The sequence below is a fragment of the Sylvia atricapilla genome, chromosome 1, assembly GCF_009819655.1.
Source record: "Sylvia atricapilla isolate bSylAtr1 chromosome 1, bSylAtr1.pri, whole genome shotgun sequence".
Lineage (NCBI taxonomy): Eukaryota > Metazoa > Chordata > Aves > Passeriformes > Sylviidae > Sylvia > Sylvia atricapilla.
The window spans coordinates 44287302-44303402 of NC_089140.1; the positions used below are offsets into that span (position 1 = coordinate 44287302).

General features: G+C 41.2%; 1 protein-coding gene across 1 annotated transcript; it reads right to left on the reverse strand.

The window, feature by feature from the left end:
* Positions 1-2987: 2987 nt before the first annotated feature.
* Positions 2988-6326, reverse strand: LOC136362491 (C-C chemokine receptor type 4-like). Its single transcript, XM_066321061.1, has 2 exons — positions 6106-6326; positions 2988-4831 (listed from the first exon to the last, which is right to left on the reverse strand). The coding sequence occupies exon 2, from the start codon at positions 4813-4815 to the stop codon at positions 3739-3741; it is 1077 nt and encodes a 358-aa protein (XP_066177158.1). The 5' UTR covers positions 4816-4831; positions 6106-6326; the 3' UTR covers positions 2988-3738.
* Between the last annotated feature and the right edge of the window lie 9775 nt (positions 6327-16101).

Genomic DNA, 16101 nt, shown 5'->3' on the forward strand with positions numbered 1-16101 from the left:
CTGTCCCATAGGATGGGATTATGTTAGTTTTTGTGATGGATGTTGCTGCTGTGATGACTGTGAAAAAGAAAATCATCCTGGGAGCTTCTATCTTGGTGTCTCCTCAGTGTCAGGGCTCACTGCTTTAGGACTGATTACTCCATGATTGCCATTGGCACTTAGGTGTATCATTGCTGTGTCACAGGAAGATGATAGCAGATACAACCACCACTCCTCCTTTGAATGGTCTTATCAGTTATACAAATGCTACAAATCTCACCACTATTGTATCATTTCCAGTCTCCTCCTTTCATGACTGGAGAGGCAAAGTTGAACTTTCAGTAGGCATTGCCTTAAGCACTATTTTAATGATTATTTTGATTGACATTACTAAATGGCCCTTAATTTCTAACTGTAAATCAAGTCAGATGGAGATGTTGGCATAAGAGGCAGAATGTGATGAACTTGGTTTCTGGTTGTGTTAAGAGAGAGATTTAGATAAAACTGTAAAGAATTAAGAGCTCTTGAAGGAAAATGTGTGATGTAGATCCTTGCTGGCAGTTTAGGAGCATTCTGGTAAGAGAGGACCACTATAGTGCCTGTAGAATTGCACTCCCCTTCAGAGCAGGTGTGCAGAGCTGGGACAGTGACAAGCAGTTGCACTGTAGGAAAGAGAATTGCAATTCCTCACTGGCTCTCAGACTGAGAGGAGCAGATTGACTGGGAGCAGGCTGCTGACGACTGTGCTGCTTCTGCACGATTAAAGCTGTCCTCCAGAGTAAATGTCTAATTCAGCTTTTTGTTTAGGGAGTGACTGTGGTGGCCTAAGCATGCAATGAAAACCAGTCAACTTGTTGTTATCTTTTCATCATTATTTGTATTTAATCTAATAAGCTGATTTTCCCCTTCATCTACCTTTTTGTGGCTGCTTAGCATAAGTTGAGAGAGGATGCAGGGTGACCTTCTGAGGAACCTTGATGTAAGAACATGCCTTTACGAATGAATCATCTTTCCTTCACTCAAATGTTTATCCATTCTGTTTCACAGTTCAGTGGGTTTGAACTTACATTCTTCATTGCTGGAAACTCTTGTTCAGCTAAAATGACACTTTTGTCAAATGACATTTTGAAAATCCCTACTTTATTTTTGTCTGTCTTGGTACTATTATCTCGTCCTTTCTCATCAGCGGATTTCAAAGCCCTCTCAAAAGAGAAGTGGCATTGTCCACTGCAGCTTGGTGCATGGAGGAGGGGGGCTTGTTCAGGTGACAGAGGAGGAAGCCACCCATGTTCAATGAGCTCCAGTCGCAGGACCTGAATTCCTGAACCCATCAATTTAACATGAGCTCCTCTTTGCACCCAATGCCGCAAAGCTGCTCAGAGCACAACTTTCAGCTCAGTTGCTTCTCCAGCACATGCATTGAACAGCTGTGAATATTACTGGGAGAACTGGAAGAAGCTATTTGACACAGAGGAACAATACCAACATTCACCTGGGAGGAGTTTTCACTGCACCAGGCACCTTCTTGACCAAGGGAAATGTGCACAGACAGTGGGGCACAAAGCTGAGCAGTGACATGAGGCACGTTTGAGTTTTGCGTGGGAGAGGAGCTCTGCACTGGCTCTGTTTGTGGCATTGCTGCATGGCTGCTGGGTGCACCTCCTTCACCACACAGTTTGCCCAGACCTGGACCAGCCTGCACGCCATCCCTTGATACCACTCTTCACCTTGGATGTCTCTTACATCACAGCTGCCAATAGCCTACAGGTTGCTTGTTCCTTGCTGACCATCATTTTTGCCAGGCCAGCACAGGCAGCCTTTCCCTTTGTCTGGAAAGCAAGGACCATTCTTGCTGACTAGAGGGATCATAGAGCAGGACGAAGAAGAAAGAAGCTGCAGTGGAAGCTGTCTGGCTTCCAGGTCAGTCTGTGCACCAGACAAGTGCACAGCTCAACAGTTCACAATGCCTCTGCTACTAGCATCAACATCTGTGAGGATGATGTGCTCTGCTCCCTTGGGATATTGTGATGGCTTCACTAACAAGTGTGAGAATTTGAAGCAGCTCACACTTGAAATTTGTCTTCCATTTCCTTTTCAAAAAAGGTGATGCATGGCATAACCCACTTTTTCTATCAGTTTTTTTCCAAGTGATTTATGCAGTGGCTTCTAAGATTGAGTAGTAAGAATTTATAGTCTTTTTCTTGGAAATAAAGGCTCTTTCTTACTTCAAGTAATGTCTTCCACAGCTATGATTATCTGCATTAATGCAGATCCTTGCTTGTCATTCTCAGCAAACTGCAAAAAGATTCCCAAAATTATGATGGATACATGTCTGTGAGAGGTTTAAGTGTAGTGCATTTTATTTTTAGTCTTGTATCATGAGAGAGGTCACATGGCGATGAGCTTCCACTCATATCTCTCATTTAGAGTGATGAGTTCAATGGCACTACATTATTTTTACATTTCTTCTTTAGCCCTTTGCTGATGCATTTTAATGCCTTGTTTGCTCTTTGCAGCCTTGGCTGAATGCTGAGCAGGCACTTTATTATTAAGAGTGTAAGAAAACAATTCATCTGGTTTATAATAAGTAATCTGAATTGTTGTTGTCCAGCAAAAAGACACACCAGAAATATCTTCTAATACATATCTTTCAACTCTGCCAACCACACTGATTTTTTGCCTCTTTTGAAATCATTTTTGTGCCAAAATCTAAACACTGCTGTGTGAACTTCCTGTTACAGATCTCTGATTAATTAATATTCTGTGAACGGCTACCAGGGTATCACATTTTGTTGTTATCAGATGCAAGGATTCTATGTGTGGTTTCTAAGCTATGACAGACCCTTTCTACACAATCTCTGTTTTTCCTTTCTTTTGTTTTGCCAGATACATCTTCAATGAATGAAAATTGAGTCTTGGAGTTAAGTACTTTTGGAAGAAAGGGAATTAATTTTAATATATTTGCTTTTAGCCAATATGCTCCAAATTTATTCACACATGCTAGAAAGTAAGTTTTTAAAAACACTTTTATTCAAAAATATTCAAAATATTCTCTGTGTTAATTAAAATACAGAATTTGTATCCTGAATTACAGTGATAAAGTAATTTAAAATGCCTATATACACACCTACATATAGACATATATGTCAGCCTGAGAGAAAATGCACCTACAATGAAAAGTAATGGCTTTGCTTTGTGGTTTTGTGCACATAGAGAATATATTTTGTCCTTTTTCTTTAAGACAGGGGGTACATCATCCCCCCTGAAATGAAACATTTAAAAGTAGCAGGTACTGCTGATAGCTGCCTAGGAGTCACTAATCAACAAGTCCTACACAGATCAAGTGCAGAATAAAAAATATGGTTATAATCATCCTTGAATACATGAATATGTTTTCCAAGTGCATGTGCTGATGCCAAGGTGCTGTCTCACCTCTGCCCCTCCATGCAGGCCAGTGTCTTGATGCTGGTGAAAAAGAAGGCACGCAGTGCAGTGCTTTGTACAGAGCTGAGCAGTGATTTGTAATCACAGCAGAGAAACCTTGCATGTCCATTTCCCATGCTTCACATTTGGGACGCCTTCTGTCATAATACTCAGAAAATCTAGAGGCACAAATAAAGCTGAAGGAAGTAATTATCTGACACTAGCTTATTGTTAAATGTGTCTGCATTTGCTTAGCTTTTCAAAGTTCCTGCTTTTCAAAGTTCCTGCTGCTGTCAGTTTGCTTGCTGCAGAGTTTGGTGGCTGGTCTGAAATGCATTACAGAGCGTCTTGGTCCCCTGTAGACTGCGTGTGGAATGAGCTGGTAGATTCAGTGTGGTAAGTGATGTGAACTCCACACCACTTGCAGAAATACCCAGGTAACTGCCAGTTCTTAAAGAGCATCTTCAAGTACTTCTTAAACTTCTCCCCCATGAAAAAGTAGATGACTGGATTGAGGCAACAGTGAAAAAGGCCAAGGATTTCCGTTACCTGGAAAGCATAGTCCAGACTCCTGCTCATTTGACAGTCTTTAATGACTCCCATAAATTCCAGCAGTTGTAAGAAAATAACGATGTTGTAGGGGGTCCAAAAAAAGAAAAACACAATCATGACAACAAAAATCATCTTCACAGCCTTATTCTTTTTGTCATTTCTACAGTGAACTAATGTTTTAATGATCATGGAGTAGCAAAATGTCATGATTATAAAAGGGATTAGGAGCCCTAAAATGTTGACTTCCAAAGTGGAAAAAAGCTTCCATGTTGTGATATTGCTCGAAAATCTCGGCTTGCAGGTAGTATAATTTTGTTCATTAAAAGACTCTCTAAACACAAGCTCAGGGACAGAAGCTGAAAAAGCTACTAGCCATACAACGAGGCTAGTAATCAAGCCATGGAAGGCGGTCCTTGCTTTCAAGGAAAACACTGCACGAACAATTGCCAGGTATCTGTCTATGCTCATAAGCATAATAAAAAATATCCCACTGTAAAACCCAACCAGGTAGATCCATGAAATGATTTTACACCAGGGAGTTCCAAAAACCCATTGGTCTACTGTGAAATAAGACCAGAATGGCAAGGATAAAACGAAGAGCAAATCTGAGATGGCGAGGTTTAGCAGGTACACATCGGTCATGCTCTTCAGCCTCTTGTATTTGAAGAGGACCACGATGACCAGAATGTTTCCAGCGAGCCCGACCAGGAATACCAGGGAATACAGAACAGGTAGGAAGGAGGCTGCAAACCTTCTGACGCCTTCTTTACTGCATGGTTTTGGAGCATCGTAATAAGAATCGTAATACTCATAAAAGGTTGAGCGTTCAACTTCAAGGGACTCTGTACTTGAAGAACTCATGTTTTTTCCCCCAGTTCTGAGAAGGGAAGAATATAAAAATGTCAGTGATTTTCAATGTCTTTTCAAAGACCGTGTGGTTACTCCACAAACCTGAATCACGAGTGGCTGACCCGCAGCTTGGCACACGACTCGCTGCAGGTTCTCAGACATTATGTAAGCATTATAGGATGGCTGCATGTGCACACATGAACAAGGTACTGTCCTTAGCATGCATGTGCTTAGTGCTTGCAGCAATGTGCAACTTGTATGTCAGGCACAAAAGGATGTTCAAATGGATGACAGAAAAGCAAATGGGAAAGAAAGATGTGGGCCGCAGGTGTCAAATCAGAGAGGGTTAAGTTCCACATAGAGCAAAGTAAAAAGCAAACTCATTGTTCATAGCAGTTCAGAATTACTCTCACCCACCTTTCCCATCAGGCATATGTCACCCATCATAAGACAGTGATATACATGCATGAGACTTTTCTTACAAAATTACATTTACTGAAAGCTGTCATGAGCTTTCAATAAGTGCTTACTTCCAGTGGCTAAATGAGTAACAGGTATTTGTCATCTTGATATGTATGCTCTTTTCTAATAGGTACATACAGAGTTTTAAGTGATGTAAGTTGGACACGGGGCAAATATATTGCTGACTTATGAGTCTGTGTGTTATTCATATCACAGCATCAGTCTTTTAGCCTAACATACCAGAAATTCAAGTCTGAGTTCTGTTCTTACTCGTGTGTTATTCACATCATAAGAAGCATTTTTTAACCTAACATATTAGAACTCTAAGCCTGAACTATGTTCTTCTCCTTTGTCTTCATTTTATGAATAGAAAGCAGAAGAGAAGTGAGTTTCTTTGCTTTACTTGTCTTTGCCCTGTGTTGCTGCTACATACCAGCAAACATTGACTAAACATTAATTGACAAACAATCTGAGACTTACTGTATGCAATCCCAAGCATGACACCTTTCCATCCTAGAGTTCTGTTCCATTCTACGCAGAGAGGAATTTAGTCTGATTTACAAGTCACAAGGATAGAACCGTTTGACACCAATGGTGTAGAAATCACAGCTTTGCAGCAACTGCACCCAGACATACCTGAATCTAATCTAATCTATTTGAATACTTAAAAACATATGCTCACAGAATACACCCACTTCTGATGATGCAAGAACTCTTAAAGCTGCCTTAAAAAATTACCTGAGCAGCTATAAAAGGTAAACAAAAAAGCATTAGATTCACACATCTCGTGAGAGTACATGATACACAAATGTTTGAGCAATTGCATTTTATGATTTTTACCTCTTCTCGTCCTTTCTTCTCAGATGATGTGAAGAAGCTTTTTTGCTCTAAGGGTGCAGAATCACTTGCTTCACTTCAGGTAGCTCTGCCAGAGAGGTGCTACACACACAGCAGTATCCACCAGCTGTAAAAAGCAGATGCCACTAGGTAGCTGTTTCTCTTAGCGGAAGCTTCAACTTCCTTAGATTGTATCACAAGTTGTTCTCTCCTCAGTGCTCTTCAGAGATAGTCCCTTTAAGTCAGAAATAGAATTAAACACACCTTATAATGTTTTAAAAAAAGACAGTTTCCACTGGGAGACTGATTACGTAGTTAAAGCAGTTTCATCTAATCCAATGATCATTAAAACTGATGTCACTAAGCATAGATGTCACTCAGATCTCATTCACCTGAAACCTTGTTCTTTTCTAAATCTCAGAAAAAAAAAATCATCTGTAGTGAGCAGAGTGGAGGCAGGCACTTGGTGTGTGTGTGGGAAGTGTGTTTCTAGTCCTTCTCTGACAGATAACTAATCTTGCAAGTTGCATTATGTAATTTCAGAAGAAAAATGCTGTATAGATTTAGTGTAAGGAAGGCTCCTTTTAATCACTGTTTTTTGATCTTCCTAGTTCCTACTTACCTTACGAAAAAAAATTAATGAAGGCATGTTAATTCACACTATCTTTTTGCTTGATGCTTTCTGTCACAGGTTTTGTATACCTCCTACCATTGACCAGCACAAAATGAAACAGTGGTCAAAATACTGAGTAAGAAGTAGTATGTGTGCACACAAGTGTGGTCTAAGGGCAGAGTGTGCAAAGTGCTGAGGTTTGCCATGGCTCTCTGTCAAAGCAGGAAGCTCAGCAGCTTCTGTGAATTTCTCTTGAGAGTGAGATGGGCTTTATTTGTCTTTTGTGGTATCCTGAGAAGGGACAAGATGCACAGAGGACATTTGGTAGTCAAGCAGGATGGTTGTGAGTCCTGCTAATAGAACAGCTGTGCCAGCAACTGGCAGGTGCTGGTCTCTGTTTTCCAGCCAAGCAGAAGTACAAGCCATTTCTCAACAGGGGAGCCTGCTTCTTTGTGATCAGCATAAACCGAAAGGACACAACGAGAAGCAGAAACAAGAAATCTACAGAAGGTGGTAGTGAGAGTAGGAAGAATCAGACATCTCTGTCCACAAAAGACTATATGTTTTCTTGTTCGCTTTCTGTTATTATTCCAGACACAGGTATAGCTTTTATTCAGTTATACTATTTGCTGCTATCTCATATGCCTCTGACACTGTTACACTGCCCAGAAACTTACATTTGGCTGAAAAGCTTGATGTGAAGACAGCATGAGATGTAGGATCTACTGGTTTCAGGTTTTGCAAGAATGAAACAATTGTATGGGAAGGACCTTGTCAGTCGTCTTTCACAATCTGCATCGGTAGAGATTTTTAAATCAGTCTCTGGGAGATGTTCCTCCAGTACAAGTTACTGCTCCTCAGATCACACACATTTTCTCTTCAGTTTACTACTAGTCCTTAAAAGATGTGGACATCAGATAAGAGACAACACTCTTGTACCCTTTTCATCGGCTCTGCTCACAGAAACCAGAAGCTGTTCCTCTTGTTGTTTTTTTTGTCTCTGTAAGGACCTCAATAATCTCTTCTTTGACATCTTGTTGCACTAGGACCACAAGTTCAGCTCTTCAGCCACAATAAATATAACAGAAAATCTTTCTTTGAGTACATGCTTTTCAGGAAAAAAACACCTCTTGCTCTTTACAATGCTCTCTTAAAGCATTGGTGTTTCTTAGTTCTGGCTGTAATTTTTTTCTCCTCAATAAACCACCATCTCCATGCTTATCTTGTCTCATTCATTATTTTCAGCTCTATCAGACTAGGTATCTTTTTTTAATTTCATCAGTGATGATTATTCTTCATTTCCAGATGAAGAGGTGAATAGAACTGAAGCCACATATTAAATCTCTTTGACCTGTAAGAACCCTGTTCAGTTAAGAAATTATTTCCCATCTGTAACAACATTTTGCAAGATGTGTTGACCATCAGCAGCAGTCTTTCAAGACCTGTCTTTAGCACACAGGCCACACTTCAGGTGTGTTTCTGATCTTTCAGCCATACTGTCAGCAGGGAAAAAGTCTGCAGCCATGTGAATTCCAGTTTAGAATGATCCATGTGGCACTAGCCTGGAGAAAGCACCTACCTGGCACGGTGCCTTTTGCCCAGTCCTTTGGGAGGCTTTCGAGTAGCAAATGGACCTGCCATAATACCAACTCACTTCCTGCTAAATTGCCAAATGGGAAAGGCTGTCTTTGTAAGGAGACTGAGCAAGAGTATTTCTGCAGAAAAGAGGAATGCTCAGCCACAAAAAGGAAAAAAATGGTTGCAGCTACAGATGCTGAAAGCTTATGGTGTGTGAACTCCAGAAAATAAAGAGTAAAAAATATATCTGCCAGTTTAAAGAATATATCTGCCAGTTTGTGAAAATCAAGAGGATGAGAATGAATCCTGAAATACCTTCTGATGGCTTACCAAAGAACAGAGTCCCTGAGAGAACCTGCAAGGAAAATTGGAGAGAAAACAGGAAAAAAAATCTCTGAGCAAATGAGACAATGCAGAAAGTAGAGGAAAAATGCTGTGAGTGCAGGTCCTGCAATTGCTTGGGGAGAAAGAAGAATGGAATTTGCTGAGTATAACTGTAGGCTCCAGTCGGGGAGCTCTGAGGTCCCCTTGTAACACATGGTGGCCTGTCTTTTGCAGATGCTTCGTGGAGAATGTGGCAGAGACCAAGAAAAGGAGAATGGCAGGTGTTGGCAAGATTATGGGAAAAGGGGGAAGCATTCTCAGTGATGTTGCTGTAAAACTAAAGGTTTTGCAGGGGAAGAAAAGAAGAGGTCATTTAACCTCTTTACTAAATGGTATCAGGATATGTGGCACCCATCAAATAAATCATGAGTTCTCAGGGGTGGACCAAGCCTGATTGGCCTGACTGGAAGGAGATTAACTTTTATATTGGATGGTGTGTGTGTGGGGGGCACATTAAATGCAACAGGAAGGAACTTAATAAAAGCAAAATGTGGAACAGCCCCATGCTATAAAAAACTTTGCTTCTCACCAAAAGATTATCTCAGCCACTCCCATTTTTTATGGAAAGTCTTACCATTAATTTGACATTTTACAGGAGGCCTAGGAGTCTTGCCCAAGGCAGGACTGGAAATAGACATTTACCTAATCCACTAACAAGGCTGTGAGATATTTACCAGTGATATGCCAGTGCACCATCCATTCTGTCTGATCTCAATGCTGGCCAGGGACAAACGATTCAGACAAATCCTCATTGGAAGAGGCTGGTCCACGAGAGAACCAGATGACAGTAAATAAAAAGGGACAACTATTGCAAGAATTAGTATTTTGATTGATTGTGTGGATCTGGGCAGGATCCAGGCTGCAAAAGTCACAGATGGACAAACATTTACCTTCCTCATCAAACCATCCTCTCCATCAGGTGGCCAGCTCCTTCATGCAGGGTCTGGCCTTGTGGGGTTCCTCTTGTGCAATTCAGGTGAATTTGGATCACAATTTGCCCATCTGTAGCTCCCATCCTTCCTTGTCAGCAGTGTTTGTGCTACCAGTTCATTGTACAATTCCTTTCTTTGTAATTTTTAATGTATTCCAAGTTTCCTGCAGCAAAACTGAGAGCAATCTGAGACAGAACTTAAAAAAGGAAGTGAATAATTTCCTAGTTTTAGAGACAATCACTGTTGTTGTTCCTCAGGTGATTCACTCACAATTTGCTTCAATCTTTTTGAATGCATGAATTCCCTTTGGCTAAGATACCTGTTTGTGCTGACAAGGAAATGATTAAAGCCAAAACCATCTTTTCCTTGTTCAATGCTAAACTGCAATTCTCCTCATCTTTTTTTCATTCAGTGGACCAGCCCTGTGCATTCTACTGTTTGTATCCACTGGTGTATGGTGTCAGACATCCCTTTCCTTAGCCTAATTTGCTTTCTTTCTACATGCTGTGCTTGCAAAGCTGCTATGGACAGAACTTCTCATAAAAAAAAGAACTGAAACTTCTCACCCCAAACATGACAGAAATAGACATTTTGTATGCTGAATTTTACTTAAAATAAAAATTACTGATACAAAAAACCATTCTTAAATGTGAAATGGCACAGCAGGGAGCTTTCTTGATCATGTTCAGTGATCTGTTAAATGTTACCAAGATGTTTCTACAGGTAGGTAAGAAATTAGGGCTGTTTCCAGTCTGAGGGGCAGTTGATACCTGAGATAGAAATATTTTTTTTCTAAATATCCCAGCCATCACCTAATCATCACTATGAGGTCCTGTTAAAGGCTGGTCTTTTTGAAGAGAAAAAAAAAAAAAAAAAAAAAAAAAAAGACAAGGCTGTGGTGAATAGCAGAATTGTTCTCAGGCCACTTTGTTTGTGGTGATGAGCTTGAATACAAAGGAAGGATGACAATGTGGTGTAAAGGTTTTGTGTTCTGTGTGCTTTGTACTGGTGCCCGCAAGCCTCCAACACTTTAGTTGCAGGTAGCCTTTAAAAGCTGCTGAAATAACTGGCCATATCCTAAACACCTACATCTTCAAAGATTCTCCTGACATCTTCCTCCCATGGCAGATGTACTAAAAAGTAGGCTAGTTAAAAAACTAAAGTATTTGCAGAGGATCAAGAGTGAGAAAGAACTAACACTTGGTCTTACTAATTACTAATCTTTCCATGTTTGCTAAGGCCCAGGCATGGAAAAGCTGTTTAACTGCCAGGGCTGTTCAGCCAACTTATACAATATTCAGTTCACTTTTAGTAGCACTCAAGACACCAAAATAAAGTTGTGACAGGCACAACAAAAGGTTTTCATTGCAGCACCTCTGACATCTTTGTGATCCACAGGATATTCTGATGTGCTTTGTGAATTGTTGGTGAAACTGCCTGTTTTTAAAATTAACTACTAAATGCAGTTAATTTTACATCCACGGACTTTCATTTGCTCACAAGCAAATAAATAAAACCTCAGAGAAATTGATGTTTCTTCCATCAGCACAATGTAGTGACGAATTTTTTCTTACTTTCCATAAACGTATTTTTTACACTCTGTACTGGCTCATCAGTGACTCCACTTGCTTGACTGGGGTGCCCTGCTTTAACCGTGAATAACTTTCAGCTCCAGTGGAGTTTAATAATGCCACCTTCTGGTGGAAATGCAAAGAAAGCACTGACACTAAAGATGGGCAGGAGGAATGATGGAGTGAGCTTATGGCAGAGGGTCCTGTGTGAGCAAGGGTGATTACAGGGATAGTGAGAAGGGGTGGTGATTCTGGAAATATTTGGCTCCAGGTGCTGTTAGCCTTGTGCAAAAAGATATATGCCACTATCTACAGTTGCACCTTCTGAATCTGACTTGAACTGTAAATGCCCTGGGCATTCGTTTCTATTGTAACTTGAATTTTATCTATCCTTTCAATGTAACCTCCTGAAACCTGAACTACCAAGAGGATCTGGAGAGCAAGGCTCAGCAATGGGACCAAGGAAAAGGAACTGAACAAGAGACCAAGGCGGAGGGGGGGGGGGGGGGGGGGTAAGCCTTAATGATTCAAATGAGGGCTCCCTTGGGAAAAAAAAAAAAAAAAAAAGGAGCTGATCACAGAATGAGGACACCTATTTTCTAAGACAGGCGTCCAAGCAGGAGGAGGACTACCATAAAGCAGAGACTCACTGCAGAGGGGCTCTGAAGCCACTTACGGGTTATGACCTGGTACATTTTAGTCAGCTCTGATACTGCCATTCCCAAAACAGGCAAACTCAGCTTTGAGCTTCCTCAGACACAACCCCTCCAGAGCAAAGATGTGAGGTGACGGTCCTCCATCTGTCCCAGGCCGCCGCATGATGTCCCTGGGAAGTGCTGAAGAAGCAATTCCTTGGCTGACCCAGTTCCCATCCCTGGCCGGTCACAACCATTAGCGTGACTGGTTGAAGCCCTTCCAGTGGGAAATGCTCCCCACTGCCTCGTGCTCTAACTATGGCCAAACCGGGATCCACTTGTTGCTCAGCAATTGTCTGGGTCACAGTGGGTGGCAAAGGGCTGTGGACAAAGGTGGTGAACAACCTGCTCCAGGCGCGTTCCAGATTTACCATTTCCTTTCGGTCCGCTCCTGCCTGGCGGTGGAAAAGTGATTGAGGCAGCAGCTCAGGGTTTCCGGGCCGCGGGAGATTCCTGATGGGAACAGTAGCTGGTGTGTGACACCAGGGGGAGCTGTCCTGTCCCTGTCCCTGTCCCTCAGCTCTGTGTGTGTCCTCCGGCGCGCCCTGCGAGCGCGGCCGCCGCGACCTCCGCGGACATTCCTGTGCCTCTGGCGGCGCCGGCGGTGATTCTAATGTAGCCCATGTATGGGCTAAACGCGAGCTCCTCACGGCAGAAATGCACCTTCTCAGTGGCCCTGTGTTGTGGGACTGTTGTGCTGCAGCTGGATACGGAGCAGTGACAAATGCGTGCAATTTGTCAGACCCTTAAAATCTGAGTGGGGTGGGAAACAGATTGTTCAGCGGCAGCTGCAGCTGGAAATTGCATTACATCCCCTGTACAGCGAAACAGCAGTGCCAGAGCCCTGGCTGGAATTCTCTATCCCGTTTAAAAACTGCCTGTTTTTAAAATTAACTACTAAATGTACTGCTACATTAACTACTACGTAAACTCTGCCTTCAGTCATATAAGGTCCATGTGCTCCTTCCTGCGGGTTGAAATATCATGGTTAGAAATGTGGTACACGCAAACTGTTCTTCAAAACGGAACCATTTTCCTCATGTCCAACGGGAGTGATCTCACAGTTTGTTTTTTTTTTTTTAGAGAGAGGAATGAAAAATGCAATATATTAACATTTTTGTGTTGCATATTAGTGTAACAAGCAAAATTAGACAGGAACAGTTGGTGGAATTTTTGTCTTTTCCAATCTTGAAAATGTGTTAACACTCGCCCTATAAAACACAGATCTTGAGGTTTGGGTGTGTATGGTGAAAACCAAGCTCTTACAGTGGCTACCAAGTAAATTAGGAAGTTCTGCTTACAAGTGGCAGCAGAATTATTGCCAACTTCAACAGAAACTATATGTATCTGGTTAAGTGACAGAAACCAATTTTTAATAGTTAAAAATTGTTCTCAGTTTTTAACTTTCATTCTTGAACTTGAACTTCAAAATAACTGGATGAAACAGATTTTCATTAGAGTTTTGGGTGTCCTACAGAGTTAAGAAACTGAAGTGCAAAAAGCATAATTTTGAGCAGGACTAGGTATGTCCTTAATACAGAAAATATTTAATTCAGTGGCTATTTTAGAAGTGCCTTTGGCTTTTGGCAAATATGCATCATGCTTGGGCTATAACTACAGAGGAAAGACATTACCAAATGGGACCTGAAAAAGCAACAGTGGATAGAGATAGTGCAGCTTTAGATTTTCTTTGAAAAATTCTCATTTGTTGTTTAGTGATAGCAGGACTTGGGATTCACACGGATCAGACATTTTCCCTTGTTGTCCTGCTAAGATAAGGGCCTTGTATCACTCACAAGATCTCAGTGAGGGACCTCACAAAGGTTAAAGAGACAAAATGGAAATGACAGAACTTAACCCACGATCCATTAATTCATTAGTAGTTCCTCTGTGAAGAACATCATTAAAACTTCAGACTACTCTGGGCCAGGCCTTCAAATTCACTCCCATCAAATGCTGAATCCAGAGGAAATATGTGGGTAATGACTGGCTCCTTCTGATGCCAGTGTTGAAAATGACAGCTTTCACTGCTGAGCAATTTCCTAGGCTAATGTGATGCTTTGACCCACTGCATTTCTAAGCTTTTTGTACAAGGCTTTTGTTGAAAAACCCACGAATCTAGAGTGGTTAAAAAAAAGAAAAAAAAAGAAGAAGAAATGTAGATCCTATTGTTTTGGAACTGTGTTGTAATATTCGAATGAGATGCATTCGGATCGGCACCTAAAAAAATACTGATATCCATGTATCTCACTGCAAGCAGTTCAGCTAAATATGTCTCTTGTTCATCCTATTTTTAAGTAGAACATGAAATATAGTCATGAACCTGTCAAGGAGGTCTGGATTCAGGTTTACTAGTTCCTCAAACTTAACCCAGTTAGGAAAAGATTTATGGTAAGTGTCAGTGTGATTCTCAAACAGGAAAAGGTTGATAATACTGAAAAATTAGGATGCAAAGATAACTCATCACCCCTCAAAACCACAAAGCTCAACACCCAGCCCCCAAACCCAGAGGAGGTCCTCACCTCCTTTTTGCACTAAATACTATTCAATGGATAGATACAAGTGTGTGTGCATTTACATGTGTAAATTGTGACTTGCTAAGGAAGCAAGAGACTCTCCTTAATTTATGGCTGATGAAAAGGTTTTATCCCATACTGAGAGGGTGGTTTACTTTCTCATGGGTAATGGGTAGGAACTGGATGTTGCTGGTCCTCAGGGATGTGTTGATCCAGTCTAAGGATAAATATATCATTAGTGCTGTACATCGAAAAACTTTGCAGGTCGTAAACTAACCAGGCAGTTAGAAAACACCAGTTTCCTGCTGCAGAGGTTTTGAAAGAGAAGTTGTATCTTTAAATAAAGGCTGCAATTAACTGAAAGTCCAGTTCTTAAAGACACATCTATGGGCTTTCCATCAGGCTTGAATGGTGCAGTGCAGCAAAGGGCAGCAATGCCTGTCTCAGCTTGCAGCTGAACCCAGACCTGGTAAAGTTTGCTACTTGCTGCTCTCAGAGCACAGGTATGTCCCATGGAGGCCAAAGTTTTTCAAGGAACAATTGCAAGAATAGTTTTCCTGTTAATATAAAAAGTATGAAAATGATGATTTTGGTTTTCACTTGGGTTTTCAAACACTTACCACTGCTCTCATGAGGAGGAACCTGCATAAACTAGTGGTTTGTTGTGGAGCCAAATGTCTAGAAACCCCCTGAAAATTTTAATCTCATACAAATGAGCAATAATAATCTCGTACAAATATTGAGCAATAAAACCATGAAAATAAATGGCAAACATAGTAACTTCCAAATATATGGCATAAATCTTGACAGTGTTATGCTAGCAATCCTTGGAAGTACTCCATTGCACAGTGTGGCAGAGAAGACAGGAGGGCAGGTTCTCAGGAGCAGCCCTTGACTTAGAACTTAAGGTTTTTTGCATCTTGAAGAGGACCCAGGGCTGTTGAGGCAGTCTGACTCACAGTAGCAAATCTGCTTTGCCAGAGGGAGATGCATCTGGAAGGAGAGGGATGCATTGTGCTGGTGATGGGTAAGATTGCTGGGGAACCTCTGGGTCAAAGCAGCAAAAAATTCTCCTTTCCTGGAGAGCTGGCATCAAGCTCTGGGTTTCCACCTTTCATTCTGAAGACAGCACATGGATCATATTTAAAGGTGCCTTTCACTCTTCCCACTCAGTAACTCATCATTGTCTGAAAAATCAAAGGGAAGTCAAAAAAACCAAGCATGATTGCATTGCTCAGTTTGGCAATCCACTGTCTCCAGGCCGACTTCACGCAGATAACTTCTTGTTTAGTCTCATAGCCTTCCTCTTTCTTTTTGCACATCTTGGCATTTCTTCAAAAAATGTTGTAAAAATACCATTTCTTAAAATACCACTTTCTTGAGGGTAGAGACAAACAAAGTTGCCTTATATCACTTGATTAGGCATACTGAATTTTGAAAAATAATTTAATTTCAAGTGACACTCATGCTACACTTAATCTTAGATAGCAAATCTGGAAGCCCACTAATAGCTGGAAGTTACAAAACTGAACATGGAGAATATATTTCCACCAAAAAACAAAGGGTTTTATGAAAATGTGATTTGGTTGGGGTTTTTTACTGTAGATTGTGATGACTGTTCGGCAGCAAAAAATGTAATATTTGTGTCATTATTGCCATTGGAAAATTGCCCAATGGACACACTCTCCTCCACATTTCCTAGGAAACAAG

Bases quoted from the DNA above. Each gene is read 5' to 3' on its own strand.
- LOC136362491 (XM_066321061.1), bottom strand. From the start codon at position 4,815: ATGAGTTCTTCAAGTACAGAGTCCCTTGAAGTTGAACGCTCAACCTTT.